This window comes from Bubalus kerabau, chromosome 6 (genome assembly GCF_029407905.1).
Source record: "Bubalus kerabau isolate K-KA32 ecotype Philippines breed swamp buffalo chromosome 6, PCC_UOA_SB_1v2, whole genome shotgun sequence".
Classification (NCBI taxonomy): domain Eukaryota; kingdom Metazoa; phylum Chordata; class Mammalia; order Artiodactyla; family Bovidae; genus Bubalus; species Bubalus kerabau.
In genome coordinates, this window is record NC_073629.1 from 14,984,121 (window position 1) to 15,003,129 (window position 19,009).

Sequence of the window (19,009 nt, forward strand, 5' to 3'; positions counted from 1 at the left end):
TCTCTAAGCCCCCATTCCAGAGTTGAATCATGCTACGTAGGTCCCAGACACCAGTAGAGAGAGCCACAGAATCCCACCTCTTCCCTGTATGTAGAAATCCAGAACCCAGCCCTGTGTGTAGGAAAGGCCCTTAAGGCAGGTGGAAGAGCTGGAGGGACTGCCCCATGTTGAGGGGCAGACCCGGCGTGTGTGTTGGGGGTCCAGAGTGTATCACTGGGTGTCTGTGCAGCCCGTTGTCCCTTGCACGTGCTCCTGTGTGTGTGCACTCCTGAGTTGTCGTGTCCTTGGGCAGCTTTAGAGAGGACTGCTTCAGATGGCTGCACCCTTGGAGCCCAGCAGGAGTTCTCCCCAGTGAGTTGTGGGTGGACAGGGTCTTTAAGGCCCTTTTGGCCCTGGCAGCCAGGGTGGTTGGTAGAGGGCAGCGCTCAGGAGCTGCTGTTGACTGGAGAATCCCATGGTGGTGGTTTTCTGCCGTCTTCTCAGGTCCTTCGCCGGTCTCTGTGGAGCAGGAGGGAGGTTAGTCAGTGTCCCTGAACCTGGGACAGACACTCAGCAAAGCCAGACTTTAGACTCTATTTGTCAGGCTGGTGAGAAAGGAGATTCTGACCCTGGGCTGCCCTCGGAGCCCTGCTGGGAAGTGTTTGGGCTTTCTCACATCCTCTCGAAAACCAGGGGCTCCAGTTCCTCCTGCTGCAGTAGTTAAGTAGATCTCAGTTTAAACAGCAGGTGTTTTCAGGTGACCCTCTGTATATAAACAGAACCCCAGTGAACACGTTGCTGTTTAGTTGTTCACTGTTTACAGTCCCTGGCCCCCGTCCAAACTCCAGCTGGGGGTGATCTGCCTCTGGAAATACCACGGGTAAGGGACAGGCCTGGCCCCTTGTTGACAGTGGCTGCAGAGGTCTGGTTGTGGTCCTTCTAGGAGCAGACCAAGGGGCCGGTGGGGAGTCAGATCTGTAGGTAGACAGGGCGGGAGTGTGGTGGGAAAGTGCAGGACTGGGGGTTGAGTCCCTACCAGTCACTGGCTGGGGGCGTCGGGCAAGGCACCTCGCTCCTCAGAGTTGGTGTCCTTGTTTCTGAAATGAACGTTGTAAAGAGTTGGTCCTCAGGGCTCCTGTCTGCCCTTGGTCTGCCTTTTAAATTTAAGTGTCTCAACACTCCTGGCTAACACTGTTGTAAGACCAGAGGCAAGCATAGACCTTCTATAGAGTGAGATTCAAAGATAATAAAGAAGCCTGGGGTCTTGTCTGAGCTCTGCCATTGGTTTTCACTGTGACCTGGGGAGAGTTCCTCAAACTTGAGGCTGCAGTTGCCTCGTTGGTGAATGAATAATAACAGCAGGTAAATCCTGTGAATATTTACTATGTGCCAGACACTGTTCTCTAAGCTTCATATGCATTAACTCGCTCAGTCCTCAAAGCAGCTGTGTGAGGCAGGCAGGTTTATTGCCTCCAGTTTACAGACAGAATGAGTTCACCAAAGTCACATGGCCTGTGAGTGGAGGTGGCCAGGAAGTCTGACCCCATGGCTCGCATCCTGCTCCTATGTGTTCCATTGCACAGATAATCCTGTCTTCCCCGCTCCAGAGGCTGCAGCAGACAGCCCCTCAGGAGGTGTGGCAGGGGGCCGGCTGGTCGGCACGCCCTCCCCACCACAGCACAGTGCTGCCGGCCCTGTTCCTCAGGGGAGACATTTTCTAAACAGTCCCAAACAGGCTGCGGCATGAAATACAACAGGGCTGTGTAAATTGTGAAACATTTCACGGTTCTGTTTGTTCTGTGACAGTGCAAACATCACAGTTTCTTCACTGAGACAGGCATTTTGGAAAACAAGACACGCCACCTCATGGGGAAATCACTAGACCCCGGGCGGTTGTCCCTCAGGCCCGTTTCCCTCACAAGCCCTCCTGGGCAGCAGAGGTGCGTCCTCTTGAGTTTGTGGGTGCAGCAGCTGGAACCCTTGCTGCCACCTGTCCTGTGTGTTGGGGGTGAGGAATGGTGGTTCCAGTCGTTCGTTTCAGAGGCGCCACTCACCTAGCCTTTCCCTCGACTCCCCTCTGTCCCAGAAAGGCACTTGGAACTTGGCAGTCGAAGAGATGACAGTTAGACATATATTAGACTTTCCCTACCTACCTTTTTCCCCTTCTTTTTTAAAACTGGCATTCTAAAAGTGATACCTACACATAGCTGGGGAAAAAAAAAAGTTCAACACTTGTTTTAAAAAACCACCTCTCTTTTACATCCTGTTAAAAAGCAGCACCTCGTGGTTAAGATTTGCGTTTCTTTGAGTGCCGTCTTCACTGAGTTCAGATGGGCTGATTTAATTATTCACAGCTATCATTAACAACTCCCCCTACCTTGATAGAACTGGAGGCGGCTCCCCAGGGCGTGGGAGCCTCTATCCTCTTTCCCACAGTGGGAAGCTCCCCCTCACTTTCCTCCCTTACCCTGTACAGATTACCAGTTGACCAGTGCAGAGCTCTCCTCCTTACCAGCCTTCAGTTCACCTGGGGGGCTGTCGCTCAGCAACGTCACTGCCTGGCAGCAGCCGCAGCAGCCGCCCCAGCCGCAGCCTCCGCAGCAGCCGCAGCCGCAGCCGCCCCAGCCACCCCAGCAGCCACAACAGCCACCTCAGCAGCAGCCCCACCTGGTCCCTGTGTCTCTCAGCAACCTAATGTGAGTCCTGGGGGCCGCCCTGCCGGTGTCTGTGGTGGGAGAGGGACGGGCGGGAAGAGGAGAGGCCTTCAGAGATCTGAGATCCCTTCAGGGTTGTTGTCAGTGGACAGCATGCGAGCCACCAAGTGGCAGCCCTGGCATCCCTGGTGGGGCCTGGGAGATCCAGCTGAGCCTCTCCCCTAGCCAGCCCAGGGGTGGGGGCCCCCCAGGCTGCAGAAGATGACATGGGTTAGAAAGAAAACTAACATTACTTATCTTCTTCTTTTCCCTTCTCGGCGCCACCCCCGGCCCCCCTGCCTTTCTGTCTCTTTCTCCATCCACCTGTCCCCAACCCAACCCCACCTCCCATCTTCTCATTCTCTGTCCTTTCTCTGTCTTGTGACCGCCCCTCACTTTTCCTGTCACTCACGTCCTCTCTTCTGCCCCCTGCATTCCCTGCCCATTGCCTGTCTGCAGCCCGGGCAGCCCCTTGCCCCACGTGGGTGCCGCCCTCACAGTCACCACCCACCCCCACATCAGCATCAAGTCGGAACCAGTGTCCCCCAGCCGTGAGCGCAGCCCTGCGCCTCCGCCTCCAGCTGTGTTCCCGGCTACCCGCCCTGAGCCTGGCGACGCTCTCAGCAGCCCGGCTGGGGGCTCCTACGAGACGGGGGACCGGGATGATGGACGGGGGGACTTCGGGCCCACACTGGGCCTGCTGCGCCCAGCCCCAGAGCCTGAGGCTGAGGGCTCAGCTGTGAAGAGGATGCGACTCGACACCTGGGTACTGTAGCGTCACCCCTCCTGTCTGCCGTTGTCTGCTCCACCCAGGGACTGCCCCATAAGCCCCCCAGCCTGTCTCATCTCCCACCCACAAGGCCTTGTGGCCAGCTAGCCCTTCCATCAGCCCTCACAGGGCAGGACTGGCACCCTTTTCCCCCCGCCAGAGGCCCATCTCCCCTGCCTCCAGCATCAGTCCTTCTGCTTGATGACTTCCCCCTCAGAGCTGGCCCTGCCACCAGAGTCCTGGCCCTGCTGGGAGAGGGGCGTGGGGGCACAGAGCCCGTAGTCTGGGCCACGCCCTCACACCCCCTTCTCCATCTCCTCTCTTCACAGACATTAAAGTGACGATCCCCACTCCCCTCCTCTCTGCCTCCCTGATGAAGAGTTGACAATCTCACCGCCCACCCCTCCCTGTCCTGGGCTCCTCCTGCTCGACCCCCCACTTCCTTTCTTGTGCTCCGTGTCCTGTTGACGGTTACATTTGTGTATAATTATTATATTATTATTATTATTATTATATTTTTTTTAATTTGGATTCTCGCTTTGGAGAGGGGATGCGCCCATCCCCTCTTTCTGCACCCCCCGCCATTTTCACTGGCTGGGAGGGGCTCTTTTTTTGTGGGAAGGGGGGGACACTTTGCACGTTGTACACATATGCTGCAGGAGGGGGTGGGGGGCCCGATAGGCCTTGGGAAAGGACAGGCGCCGAGCCCTGCATGCGGAGCCCTCCCACCCCATCCCCCAGATAGAGGGAAATAACCAAAAAAACTACCAAACAACAAAAACCCCTTACAATAGACTGAGACCCCAAAGTCGGCTCAATGAGTGGTGTTGTGTTTTAGGGGGAAAGGGAGGCAGAGGTTCTGAAAAGGGTCTCTGCCTCCGGGCTGTTCTTGTGGCCACGGGCACATGGGGCAGAATACCCAGGCCTGGGTCCCAAACACCCCTGTGCACGCGCACGCACACTCTCCCATTCTTGTGTGAGCTGCGCCTCCAAGGTGTGGAGGTGCTGGCCTAGCGAGCACTGGGGCTGGAAGGCTGCCTGGGAATCCGGGGCTGTCGGGGAGGGGGTTGAGGTGGGGCCCCCTGTGAAGCACAGTAGGAGAGAGACAGAGCCATGAGGAGAGAGCTGAGGAGGGGCCGAGGGGCTGGGGCAGGGGGTGAGTTGGGCCCCCTCCCTTCCCCAGCGTTTTCTCTAAGATATACAGTGCAATAGCTCCCTGTCCCTCAGCTGACACCAGCCCAGCAAAGCTGGCCACGAAGTGCAGGGCGAACCGGGAGAGGGAGGTGGCTCCGCAGGAGACGCCTCAGGCACCCTGGGGTCCTTGCATCCAGGGACTAGAGTGAGTGAGGGGACTCGCTCTTCCTTGCACGTACACATCCCCAGAGGAGTGGACCTGGGGTGGTGTGCGAGGCTGGGAGAGGGAACAGAGGAGGCCCGAAGAAGGCCTGCCTCCCTTCTTTCCTCCTTGCCCCTCTCCTGCCCGCCTCCCAGCTCCTTCCGCTCCTGGCCCCCCTTCCCTGCTCTTGGCGCCCTCATTGTCTCGCTACCTCCTGCCCCACCACCCCCAGGCCGCATCCCACCTTCCCTCTTGGCTACTGTAATTGTAAATAGCAACCTTTGGAAAACGTTAGCAGTGTAACAGTCCAGGAAACTGTTTTTTTGTTGTTGTTGTATTGATATGAAATGAGATTCTATTTTTGTCAAAGTATATTGTAATAATAATGACTCAAACGGCCCGTACTGTACAGACGAGATTCTTCTGCTGTTGTTCTTGCTCCCCTCCCTTCCCCCCAAGTCCACCCTCTCTGCTGCCTCCCCAGTGGGGGCGGCCAGAACATGGGGTCCAGGGACCTCAGGCTGGATCACAGATCAAACTGGAGGGGGCAGGCCCCCGGCCCGCAACCCACCACCACCCCCTGCCCTCCAGGGCCTGGCCTGGGGTGACGTGGGCAGGCAGACTGGGGCCTGCCCCACTCCTTCACAGAAGCCCAGCTCCTCTGCCCAAGGGCTGCAGTGCTCCCTTGGGGTTTCATCCCGATGAGAAAGTAGAGTTAGACAAGGCCCGGTTGGTTTTGTGGTAGGTGAGTCTCTGCCTGCCTCTGCGATCCAGCCGCTTGCAGTATTCTGACACTTGATGCAGGGAAGGAAACAGAAGCAGAGGGGTTCGTGTGACCGCACAGGTACCTGAGTGTGTTTATGAGGGCACCTGGTATTTATGTGTCTGAGTGTACCTTTGTATTTATGTGTGTGTATGATTGCATGGGTGTGCCTTTGTGTCTCTGAGCCCGTCTGGGCATGTATGTGAGTCTCCGTGTGAATTGAGCTCTGAGGGCGCACGCGCGTGCTTGTGTTTGTGTATGTGCACGTGTGTGCCTGAGTGTGTGTTTACAGAGGGACAGATGGCTCTTGCAGCCATACAGCCCTGGCTTCCTGCTCTGTGACCCTCCTTCCTGAGCCCCACTCTCTTTTCTCTGCTCCATCACCTGTTCCCACCCTCAACTCTAATGTTTGTACTTCAGTTCGGGGGGATCTGGCATTGGCCCTCTTCGCTTCTCCCTGTAGCCCTACCTCTCCTGCAGCTCCACGCACAATTGTCCACCTAGTGCCCACACCTCTATGCACAGGTCCCTCTCCTGGAGTCCCTGCTTCCCCCCACCCCCATCCTGCTCTTAGGATGACACTCAAGTTCTTCTTCCTCTCTGAAGCTTTTTCCATGCTGGGGCAGTCAATCTTCCTTACAGCTTACCTGCCCCCCCAGCCCCTGCCAGCTGGGCACGCACACAGCATGCCCAGTCTTCTGCAGGTTCCTAGGGGGAGTGTCAGGAATAGAGGAGACTCGATCAGGACCTTGGAAGAAGCCAGGGTGTAGTTTCGTGCATGCATGTGTGTGTCCCCAGAGCCTTGCCCAGTGCCTGGCACATAGCCAGCGCTCGGTAAGTGCTGAGTGGGTGAAAGGTGAATGACAGGTGCTCAGTGAGCGCTGAATGGCTGGCCTTCCCTCTCAGGCTGTTCCCGCCATCAGCCCACCCAGGATGGGGGTGAGGGCCCCTGCAGTTCACGGTGCAATATTCACCAGTTTTGCCCTCTGCCTTGTATCGGCAAACCTGGCTTTCGATTACCATGAGTGGATGTGTATGTGTCCTTTTCTTTCTATCCCTGGGGGCAGGAGCTGATCCGTGATTGAATATGTGACCTTTCTGCAAGTCAGTATCCCAGAGTTTCTCCTGGGGGTAGCGGGCTCCTGGCCGGCCCAATGAGCTGGTCCCTGAGAACCCAGATCTCAAATAGAGACTTCATTTCTTCTCACAAGCCAAATTTGCCTCCACCCACTCCTTCCTCCAAAGAACTGGGCATTTGCCAAAGTAATCACTGGAGTCATCCAATGCCCCTCCCCTCCCCAGGTTTCCCACAGCTTTCAGGGATAGTGGGCAAGAGGACCCTCCCCCCGACACACACCCCCCACAATGGAACACACCATTTCTCCTCTCCCCAGCAGTGCACACAATGCAGCGAGACTGACCCCTGACCTTTATCCAGCCCTTCCCACCTTGAACAGGAAGGAAGTAATGCACCTTCTCTTGCTGATTATTTATTTGTTTGGAGAGACAGAAATGATGTAAAAGTGTATCTAGAAATATCTATATCTATATATTTTTAACTGACTCTTTGGAATCCCCTGGGGTGGGGTGGGGGGTGCAATTAGGCTTTCATGGAGGAGAGGCGACATGGAGCCTGGGAACGCCTCATCTCCCCTCTTACCACCTCTCTCCGTCCCCTAAGCAATTGGTAGAAGGAATGGGACTTTGTATGGGGGGAGGAGGGGCTGGAATGTTATATGGAGAATCTGGATTCTCTCTGTCTTCCCCACTAAAGTTCCAGAGGGAAGGCGGGGAGGCAGAGGGAGGGGGAGACAGGCCGTGGAGGTGCCCCACCCCCAAACCCGACAATCACCCACACTCCTGGGGCTCCTCCTGGGTCCTGGGCAGGGCGAGTCCAAGTGTGTGGCTGTTGATTTGTTTTCAATATTTCTTTTCGTGCTGTATGGTGATGCTTTCTTAGTATTCTACACAATAAGAAAAGACAAAGTCCTCGAGATTCTTACGAGTTTTGTTTGAAAACTCTTTCACTATATTTGTTGTAAAGAGGTTTACTATTAAAAGAAAAAGAATACACGTTTCTGATACTTCGGCCTGGGTTCTGGTTTCTTTGGTGCGGTCGGCTGAGGAGGGGAAGGAAGGGCTGAGTGGCCCTGTTACGGTGAGAGACCATAGCTTCACCTTGGCAGGAAAGAAGGTGGTTAGCCTGCCAGATACTCAGCATATCTGAGGTGGGGGTTTCAGGTGAGAATTTCTTCCAGATGCTCTATCAGAAGCAGAGGCAGCCCAAGGACTAAGGGGGGTTGTCTGGTTAGAAGCAGGGAAGGGAAGAACCAGTACTGCCCAAGGCCAAGTCAGGAATGATTGGAGTGTGTGGTGGAGGAGGAGTGGGGTAGAGGGAGACCTTCGCCTACTGAACATTCTTCCACGGGAGCAACTTGCCCAGGCACTACGTTAGGCACAGATGGATTCCGCGTTCACAGCACCCAGAGTTCCCTCCAGCAGGGGCAGCTGCCCCACCCCTTCCTTTTGAAGTGCTTTTAACAGTGCCGTGGAGCCTCTCTCTGCCCTCCTCGCTACCCCAAAGGGCTTCCCCACCTGCCTTTCTGCAGAGGCTGGCAGAGGCTGGTGGCTCATACTCTCGCAGCCCCATGCCCTGCACAGCCAAGCGGTGGGGCAGGTGCAGGGGCTGTGGAGGAGAGTGCATATGCAGGGCTTGTTACGTTACTAAGTCGTTTGCCACCCCATGGACTGTGGCCCACCAGGCTCCTCTGTCTGTGGGATTCCCCAGGCAAGAATACTGGAGTGGATTGCCATTTCCTTCACCAGGGGATCTTTCCCACCCAGGGATTGAACCTACATCTCCTGTATTAGCAGGCAGGTTCTTTACCACTGAGCCACCAGGGAAGCCATAGGGAGGGCTTGGCTCACTACTAACAGGGTTTGGCCACTCCTCTGTACCAGGCTCACACTAGGTGCTGCAGAGGCAAAGATGGAGTATGAAGGGCTCGTATAATGGCGGAGACAGGCCTGCAAATGCCTAAGATCCACAAACCATGGTTTCCATGCTTTGGCTGCTGTATATGCAGGTACCACAGAATGCTTGCATTCCTTGGGCTCCTGATCTGAAAACTACGTGATCTGTACCAGTCCTCTCTCCCTCTCAGAGTCATTACAGATGTTGCCTCTCTTCCTCAGCTGGGGCAGAGGTGAACCATGCTGAGCAGGAAAGGGGTAAGAAGGTACTGTCTTTCAGATGAGGCTCCCCTGCTGGCTGGCTGTGACAAGAACAGCCTTGACAAATCCTGAGCAAAACTTTGTATATCCCATGTCTGTTCCTTAGGCTATTTGGCCTGCCCCATCTATAGTCACAAGCCTGGGTGGGCATTACTGTTGCTCACCAGTATCTCCTGTCCTCTTCCCTCCCTAGGCACTAGAAGACTGTTTCCCAGTCCCTGTGTAGTCAAGTGAGGTCATCAAACTAGTTTTGGCCAATGGATTACACTGGAAGTAATGTATGTCACTTCCAAAATCAAGCTGGTAGGTGATTCTCTGAGTGCTCTTTGCCTATTGTGGGAACTGTGGAAACACATCAAAGCAGCCTGGATGGCTCAGCTGCCTTAAGGTGTTGTCCAGCACCACAGTGGACTTTGGCATTAATCAAAAATAAGTGTGTTGTATTAAGCCACAGATTTTATTGTGTCTGCCATATAACCTATCCTGTCCTGATTAATGGAGTCTCCATTCACACTGGGACCACCTTGAAGCCCCATCTACTGCATACCTGCTATGGTGTGGTGGTACAAAGATCTCTGGATGTGGCACAGTCCAGCACTAGTTCAGCTGCTTACCAGCTGTGTGGCCTTGAGTAATCATCTTCTGCCCAAGCGACAGTGTCATAGACTGGAATATAGAGCTAATAGCTGCTTGTCTTCTCTAACCTCAGCCTTCATCTTCTCCAACCCATCCTACCAACTTTGGCACAACACCAATCATCCAACATCTCATGGTTCTCCACTGCCCACCAGATAAGTCCAAACTCCTGGGCAGGGCTCCCAGGGCCTTCAAAGAACTGACACAACCTCTTTTCCAGGGTTAGTCCATGCGTCTCCACAGCACATACATCCCTTGGACTCTAGGCCAACCAGGCAGCACAGTCCATTCCTTGACAGACCCTTTTGCGTCTTCCCTCATGCTATCCTTTGTCTGAAATGCAGCATACGTTTATTAAGCACCTGCTCAGTGTGAAACTCTTTGTTAGGTGCTCCTGCCTCTCAACTCACAGTTAAATGGGAACAAGAGACAAGCGAACCAACAGTTAACACCTGAGTCAGCAGCCTGTGCTAAATGGCATATAGGAAGGATGTAACTGGGCTGTGGCATCAGAGGAAGCTTCCTACAGGAGGTATTTGAACTGGATTTTGAAGACATGTACAAATGAGGGCAGGGAAGGCATTCCCAGCTGCAGGAATAGCATGTAAGTTATGGAGGGAGAATGGTGCATTCAGGAAATCAGATATTGTGGTATGGGTCAAAGGTGTAGCAGATAAAGCAGAAGAGGGAGGCGGAAAACTTCTTTTGAAGGGCCTTGATTGCCATAATTTGGATTTTATTCTGGAGATATTTGGTCAAAGGATTTTAAGTAGAGGAGGGACTTAATCAGATTTGCATTTTATAAAGCTTCCTGGCAGTACCAGCTCCCTCTGACAGAAATGAAGAGGGAAGCTATTCATAGTGTTGGTCACCCGTGAAGCTGTCCTTGGGACATGGGAACTCCAAGGACCATGGAAGAAGACTGGAGGGCAGGGCAAGGAGAGACTCATACGGGGCCTCAAGAAGCATTAAGGGTTTGCATTGTATAGATCAGGTGAACCAGAAATGTATTGCCTATCTGTGATCTCCTGACTTCACTAAAGGCCTGCTTGACTCACTAGTCTTTTTGTGTGTGTCCATATCACATCAGGATCTTAGTTCCCTGACCAGGGATTGAACCCATGCCCCCTGCAGTGGAAGCAGTGGAAGTGTGGAGTCTTAACCACTGGACCATCAGGAAAGTCCCTTGACTCACTTCTGCTACCCTTGAACAAGGGAAAGCTCACTGGTGTCTTCTTTGGGGCATCGAAGTTAGGGAGGAGTGTTTTACCGCCCAGGGGTAACTGCGGGGTCAGGTGTGGCAGACCCAGTGCAACCCTAGAGGTCATTGGTTTTCTTTTGACACTTCTTTACTAGCTACCTAGTGGATATTCAGAAGGAACTACCTGGATGGATGAAGCCAGGGTTCAGGACAAGGGCTAGGCCAGAGGCAAAAGAAGCCTGTGAGACATGAGCCTAAAGAGTACCTTAACTTCTTCATGACTCAAGTCACTTCATGTGTAAAATGGGTTGCTGTGAGATTTAAATAAATATTACATATGAATCACTTAAGACCCGTTTCTGATCCATAATAAGTGCTCTGTCAGTGTTATGTTTATTACTGCCACCTGTAAAGACATGAAAATAGATGAGCTTACTTGGGTAAGAAGAGTTTCTGTGGAGGAAAAAAAAAACCCTGCTCTACAATCCTTATTTCTTTGAAAACTTTCCTATCATTCAAGCTTTTACTCCTACAATTTTCCTTCCATTAACCTTTTGCTGATTTCCCCCATCCTACCCAGCTGCCTATGATATCCTTGTCTTATGAATTGTCTTAGGAATCTGCACCTTCTTTATAGCTCCTACCACGTTCTACCTGAAACTGTAGGTAGTAGTTTCTATTTTCTCTCTACAACTGGACTGAAAGCTCCACTTAAAAATTCATTGCCTCACCCATTTTTGTGTCTGGCTCAGTGCCTGGCACAGAGTATGTGTTCAGTCAGATAAAATGAGATAATGCATGTGAAAGTGCACTTCATAAACTGTAGTGCTACCAACTACAAAGGATTCCCCCCCCCCCCAAAGGGCGTGGTGACTTTCCGCAGCTTCTCTACTTTCCAGCACCAGACCCAGTGGGGCCGAGGAATGTAGATTCGTTTCTTCTAGTTATCACTCCACTTTAGAATGAGAACCCAGTGGGCTCCTACCCCCAAAGAGGTGACTCTTGGGAGGTGGGAAGCAAAGGGTGGTATCTGTTCCAGCCAAGGACACCAAGCAGTTCCCTGTAGCTCATGTTCTTGTGACTCACCCCTCAGTCCCATGGGCTGAGTAACTTTTCCAGCCTTGTGATTGTGGAAACTTGTTTCAGGAACAGCAAGCGGATGGGTAAGGCGACCCCACCCCAGGCTCTGAAGCGATTCCTACCGAGCCCATAGAGATTGCTTGTTTCTGATTCCAAACTTAAAAGTCATTCGGTGTCACTGCTAGTCTAAGGGGCACGTCCAGTCCCCTGCTCTATTTCACAGCTGGTAAGCCCTAGTCCCAAAACACACACACACACACACACACACACACACAAATAAAACCCGGCTCTCAAGTTCTTTCCACAGCGCCTCACGCAGTTCCCAGGTATAAATCGCTTGAGCCCAGGCTTTATTCGGCTTCCAGTTGGGCTGATTGGCATTTACCCCCGCCCCCTTTGCTTTGCACTCGTTTCCACGTGTTTACAGCTCCTTGGCCTCCCTCGGGCAGTTTGGCCTCTAGTAAAGTGAGGTAACCGCCTTCGCAGCGTGGCTGCACAGAGTCACTCCCATTTACTGCGCATCAGCCGCCACGTGCCAAATAAAAGCTGGTGACGACGCCGAGGACCCAAAAGGGAAGAGGAAGGGGAAGGACTCCGCCTATAGGGAGGTCACGCGCCCGCCAAACCCCCCGCCATCACGTGACCGCGGCGCCAGTCCTCACCGCCCTCAGCTGGGAGCGGAGGCTGGCCCTGGCGCCTAGGTGCCCAATCCCTGCGCTGCCAGCCAGTGCTGGGTGGGACCATGAAGTGATTCAGGATTCGGGAAGAGGAGAATCTCCATCTAAGGCGAAGGTGAAGAAGGGAGGGACGAAGCAGTAAGGCACTTGTTTAACCTGTCCCACTGGGCTGAAAGTTCCCATGGAGGCAGCGATCGCCGTTCCAAAGGGCCTCGGGCAGCGTCTGGCATACAGTGGGTGCTCAACAAATGACTGACTAGCAACTACCCCTCGGATGCTGCCGGAAGCTGCGCTGTCCCTGTCTCCCTTTACACCGACTCCCTCATTCACCCACGCCAAGGCAGTCATTTGGCAGCGGGTGACCCAAGTTTACTGCCCGGGCACAGGAACTCCTCAGTTTGTACACACTGGCATGGGTGCGGACAAAGACTCAAATCCACTCCTAGGCCCCGCCTCCACCGAAGGGCGGGAAGTGGGTTGTGAGGCTCACTCCATTGGCTCGTCCAATGACGGATGGGGCTGTTAGCCAGCCGCAGCCTAGACAAGACGCATGCGTACACAAAAGATTCAGCCCCTGTAAGGGAAAAACCCCAAGCGGAGCGAACCAATTTTGGCTGGGTCTCGTCAGAACCTCGAGGAAGAGATGCGCAGGCGTGCATTTAACTGCGTGTCGTCTTGCCCAATTCGAGGAGAAGGGAGCGCCCTCTGGCCGTTTTCCCGGATGTTTAGCCTCCGTCTGCAGTTTGGCCAGATCTGGCACTGCCTGGAGGATCCCGAAGAAAGGAAGAATCCAGGTCCCTGCCCTCGGGGGTGACACGGCCGTCCCCAAACAGCCAGGGAGTCCTGTTTGTAGAGGCCCTTCTGGAAACTGGGGGCCAACAGTGATGTCAATATTAATTTGACCAAGAGCGAAGTTTACCAAGAGCGTTGTTTCCACTGTTTCAGGAGTTCCTCACAAAACCAACACAAACAAAACCCCCTCCAGTTAGCTTAAAGAAAGAAGTGGAGGCTCAGGAAGGCGAAGGGATGAGGCCGAGGACACTGCGTTATGAGGGTGACACCGGGACTGAAACCCAGACCCACCCATACAGTACTCTCCTACCATGATAAGCCACCTCCCTGCTCCCCAAGGAATTTATGTCTAGTTGAGGGGATGCCACTTAAGATACAGGAAAAGTGATGGTACAATTTCAATCCATTTTAAAAACAGACAGTGACTACTAGAGGCGTTCAGAGTGGGAAAGGTGAGGCTGCGTCAAGGAGATGAAACTTCCAAGTATGTATAATTAGAAGTATGTATAATTGACTAAATCTTAGGAACTGTGAAAAGAAGAGAAGCGAAAAGCAAAGGAGAAAAGGAAAGATATTTCCATTTGAATGCAGAGTTCCCAAGAATAGCAAGGAGAGATAAGAAAGCCTTCCTCAGTGATCAAAGCAAAGAAATAGAGGAAAACAACAGAATGGAAGAGACTAGAGATCTCTTCCAGAGAAGGCAATGGCACCCCACTCCAGTACTCTTGCCTGGAAAATCCCATGGACGGAGGAGCCTGGAAGGCTGCAGTCCATGGGGTCGCTGAGGGTTGGACAGACTGAGCGACTTCACTTTCACTTTTCACTTTCATGCACTGGAGAAGGAAATGGCAACCCACTCCAGTGTTCTTGCCGGGAGAATCCCAGGGATGGGGATTGCCGTCTATGGGGTCTCACAGAGTCGGACACGACTGAAGTGACTTAGTAGTAGTAGTAGTAGTAGAGATCTCTTCAAGAAAATTAGAGATACCAAGGGAACATTTCATGCAAAGATGAGCTCAATAAAGGACAGAATGGTATGGACGTAACAGAAGCAGAAGATATTAAGAAGAGGTGGCAAGAATACACAGAAGAAGATACAAAAAAGATCTTCACGACCCAGATAATCACGATGGTGTAATCAGTCACCTAGAACCAGACACCCTGGTATGTGAAGTCAAGCAGGCCTTAGGAAGCATCACTATGAACAGAGCTAGTGGAGGTGATAGAATTCCAGTTGAGCTATTTCAAATCCTAAAAGATGATGCTGTGAAAGTGCTGCACTCAATATGCCAGCAAGTTTGGAAAACTCAGCAGTGGCCACAGGACTGGAAAAGGTCAGTTTTCATTCCAGTCCCAAAGAAAGGCAATGCCAAGGAATGCTCAAACTACTACCACACAATTGCACTCATCTCACATGCTAGTAAAGTAATGCTTAAAATTCTCCAAGCCAGGCTTCAGCAATATGTGAACCGTGAACTTCCAGATGTTCAAGCTGGACTTAGAAAAGGCAGAGGAACCAGAGATCAAATTGCCAACATCCGCTGGATCATCAAAAAAGCAAGAGAGTTCCAGAAAAACATCTATTTCTGCTTTATTGACTATGCCAAAGCCTTTGACTGTGTGAATCACAATAAACTATGGAAAATTCTGAAAGAGATGGGAATACCAGACCACCTCACCTGCCTCTTGAGAAACCTGTATGCAGGTCAGGAAGCAACAGTTAGAACTGGATGTGGAACAACAGATTGGTTCCAAATAGGAAAAGGAGTACGTCAAGGCTGTAGATTGTCACCCTGCTTATTTAACTTCTATGCAGAGTACATCATGAGAAACACTGGGCTGGAAGAAGCACAAGCTGGAATCAAGATTGCTGGGAGAAATATCAATAACCTCACATATGCAGATGACACCAGCCTTATGGCAGAAAGTGAAAAGGAACTAAAGAGCCTCTTGATGAAAGTGAAAGAGGAGACTGAAAAAGTTGGCTTAAAGCACAACATTCAGAAAACTAAGATCATGGCATCTGGTCCCATCACTTCATGGGAAATAGATGGGGAAACAGTGTCAGACTTTATTTTTTGGGGCTCCAAAATCACTGCAGATGGTGATTGCAGCCATGAAATTAAAAGACACTTGCTCCTTGAAATGAAAGTTATGACCAACCTAGATAACATATTAAAAAGCAGAGATATTACTTTGCCAACAAAGGTCCATCTAGTCAAGGCTATGGTTTTTCCAGTGGTCATGTATGGATGTGAGAGTTGGACTGTAAAGAAAGCTGAGTGCCGAAGAATTGATGCTTTTGAACTGTGGTGTTGGAGAAGACTCTTGAGAGTCTCTTGGACGGCAAGGAGATCCAACCAGTCCATCCTAAAGGAGATCAGCCCTGGGTGTTCATTGGAAGGACTGATGCTGAGACTGAAACTCTAATACTTTGGCCACCTCATGCGAAGAGTTGACTCATTGGAAAAGACTCTGATGCTAGGAGGGATTAGGGACAGGAGGAGAAGGGGACAACAGAGGATGAGATGGCTGGATGGCATCACTGACTTGATGGACATGAGTTTGGGTGAACATGAGTTTGAGTTTCCGGGAGTTGGTGATGGACAGGGAGGCCTGGCGTGCTGCGATTCTTGGGGTCGCAAAGAGTCGGACACGACTGAGCGACTGAACTGAACTAAACTGAACTAAGAACCTACTATTGAATAATAAACCCCAGATTTATTATTATAAAATACTGCACATATTTGAAACCATTTTCATAAATTTCAAAACCAAGGAAAATTAAGCAATATATTGTTTGGGTATGCACACATGTTTTAAAAAGCAGAGATATGATCACAAAATTCATTAGTAGTGACCTTGGAAAGAGTTTATGGATGGGCTGGGGAAAAAACATAGCTGGTAATGTTCTGATTATTGAGTTAAATGGTAGATTTGTGGGTATTCATTATATTTTATGTTATAACACACATGCAACAACTATTTTTTGTATGTATAAAATATAATTTAATAAATGATAGTGAGATCACCACCACTACCCACCACTGTAAAATACAATACACAGTTGTAGACTGGGGGACAGGGGTGCCTTACCTATGTTACACTTGGTTTTCAGAGCATGTCTACACAGTTGATCTTCACAGAAACACTCTGAGATAGGTATTATTAGGTCCGTGTTAAAGGTGAAGAAACTCAGCTCAAAGTTCTTGAGGTCAGTGAACAAAGGAAGGGAAACAAACACAAGTGGGAATTCAGAAGGCCCGTGGGGAGCCTTGTGCAGCTAAAGATTCAGTGTCAAAAGGAGACATTTTGAAGACAAATTAATAGGACCTTTTGCCAGAAGAAGTGTGAGGTGTGTTGTAGTTGTTGCTATGTGTGTTGTTGCCTGTAGCTACAGATGTTGACCCATATCAACTGGATAAATACTTGTTCTACTAAGAAAAGCAAGGAAGTAGAGCTTCATTTAGAAATGCCTAGCAAACAGTTGATAATACAGCTCAGGAGAAAAAAGGGTTGAAGACACACTGAGATGTGAGAGAAAGAGCACTAGAGTTTGAGTTAGGAGACCACAATTCTAAACCTGGCCTGCCTTTGATTACCAGGGTCACCTTGGACAAGTTACTTAATCCATCTGAGTTTGTATTCTCAGATATTAAGGAACGTATATACACATCAAGAACTAATAAGAAGAATGTGCCCTATCCCCTTCTCAAAGTTTAATCTATGCATATAGTTAAATATACAGATAGCCATCATTGAAGCTTTGCTGTCCTCTGTTGCCCATTAATATGTTCTTTCTCCATTATAGGACTTGCCACATTTTTCTTCATATAAGTGTGTGCTAGAAGTGAGTTCCTGAGAGAAGGAACCCTATCTCGTTCAAGTTCATGTTCCCCACTAGTGTCTTGCACGAAGTAGTAGACGTGTCTTGAACTGCACAGAATTCTATGGTAAGTAGGAAGAACAATGTTTCATCTCTGTGAGACCTCAGTGTCCTAATTTGTAAATTAAGCTAATCCATCTTTTTGTTTTTTGGCTGAGTCGTGTCTTAGTGGCTGCATGCAGGATCTTCGTTGTGGTGCTTAAGCTCAGTAGTGGTCTTCCTTGAGGTTCGAGGACTTAGTTGCTCTGTGGCTTGTGGGATCTTATTTCCCTGACCAGGGATCGTCCCTTGCATTGCACAGTGGATTCTTTTAAAAAAAAAAAAAAACAACTTTTAATTTTATATTGGGGTTTAGCCAATTAACAATGCTGTGATAGTTTCAGATGAACAGCAAAGGGACTCACCCATACATACACGTGTATCTATTCTCCCCTCAGCTCCTCTCCTGCATCCAGGCTGCAAGACACATTCTTAACCACTGGACCCCCCAGGGAAGTCCCTAAGCTAGTTCATCTTTAAAGTTCTTTTGAATTATAAAAGTCTGTTAACCAACTATGTTCTATGGATTGGGAAGATTGAGCTACTCAATTTCTAAATTCCTTTCCAACTCCAAAATTCAAAGATTTTATAGTATTGATTTACAAGTAATCCCCACAGAAGTGATAGTTAAACACGATCTCAAAGGGAAAATGTGTAGAATAAGAAGGTTGAGTACAGAAGCGAGCAACACCCAGTTATCCAATGCAAGAAAGAGAAACCATTGAAAGTGACATAGAAAGATCAGTCCCAGAAGTAGGAGAGAGAATCATAGCAGGGATGACAAATTCAGATGCCTGGAGGAGCCAGGCAGATAGCATAAATAAGTGAATGGTCCTGTGGTAAGTCTAAGGAAGTGGTGGAGACTGGAGAGGCCACAGCCCATCTAAAGAAGTCAGCAGTCTCTGGTTACCAATGCTTTCATTGCCACATCTTCCAGTTTTTTAGATGAAGCTTTCAAATTTTTGTTTGAAATCTCTTGATTAAAATATATATATATTTAGTTTTATTTATTTAGCTGTGCTGGGTTGCTGCACACAGGAACTTCGATCTTTGTTGTGGCATGTGAGATCTTTAGTTGCAGCATGTGGGATCCAGTTCCCTGACCAGGGATGGAATGCAGCCCCCTACACTGGAAGCGTGGAGTCTTAGCCACTGGACCACCAAGGAAGTCTCTGAAATTTCATGATTTTTAAATATGGACAACCAGTTCAGATTATTTTAAAGCTCTATGCAGGTAAACATACACACACAAGCATCTGTAGGCCAGATTTGTTGGGCCACCAGTCATTACCCACTGTAGTATAATACCAAGGAAGGACTCTTTTCCCACCATCAAATCATACATCAGTTCAATTCAGTTGCTCAGTCATGTCCGACTCTTTGACACCCCATGGACTGCAGCATGCCAGGCCTCCCTGTCCATCACCAACTCCCAGAGCCTACTCAAACCCATGTCCATTGAGTCGGTGATGCCATCCAACCATCTCATCCTTTGCCATCCCCTTCTCCTTCTGCCTTCAATCTTTCCCAGCATTAGGGTCTTTTCCAGTGAGTCAGTTCTTCTCACCAGGTGGCCAAAGTATTGGAGTTTCAGCTTCAGCATCTGTCCTTCCAATGAATATTCAGGACTGATTTCCTTTAGGATTGACTGGTTGGATCTTCTTGCTGTCCAAGGGACTCTCAAGAGTCTTCTCCAACACCTCAATTCAAAAGCATCAATTCTTTGGCACTCAGCTTTCTTTATAGTCCAACTCTCAAATCCATACACGACTACTGGAAAAACCATAGCTTTGACTAGACGGACCTTTGTTGGCAAAATAATGTCTCTGCTTTTTAATACGCCATCTAGGTTGGTCATAAATTTTCTTCCAATGAGCAAGCGTCTTTTAATTTCATGGATGCAGTCACCATCTGCAGTGATTTT

At 50.2% G+C, this 19,009-nt stretch overlaps 1 protein-coding gene across 8 annotated transcripts in view; it reads left to right on the forward strand.

Annotated features, from left to right (window-relative positions):
- Window positions 1-5,358, forward strand: part of MEF2D (myocyte enhancer factor 2D) — a 32,444-nt gene extending 27,086 nt beyond the window's left edge. For all 8 annotated transcript variants that reach the window (XM_055583970.1, XM_055583967.1, XM_055583968.1 and 5 more), the window contains 3 exons: window positions 2,456-2,675; window positions 3,132-3,438; window positions 3,771-5,358. In XM_055583970.1, the coding sequence (XP_055439945.1) occupies window positions 2,456-2,675; window positions 3,132-3,438; window positions 3,771-3,782 (539 nt within the window). In that variant the 3' untranslated portion in view covers window positions 3,783-5,358. The remainder of the gene's footprint in view (window positions 1-2,455; window positions 2,676-3,131; window positions 3,439-3,770) is intronic.
- The last annotated feature ends 13,651 nt before the right edge of the window (window positions 5,359-19,009 follow it).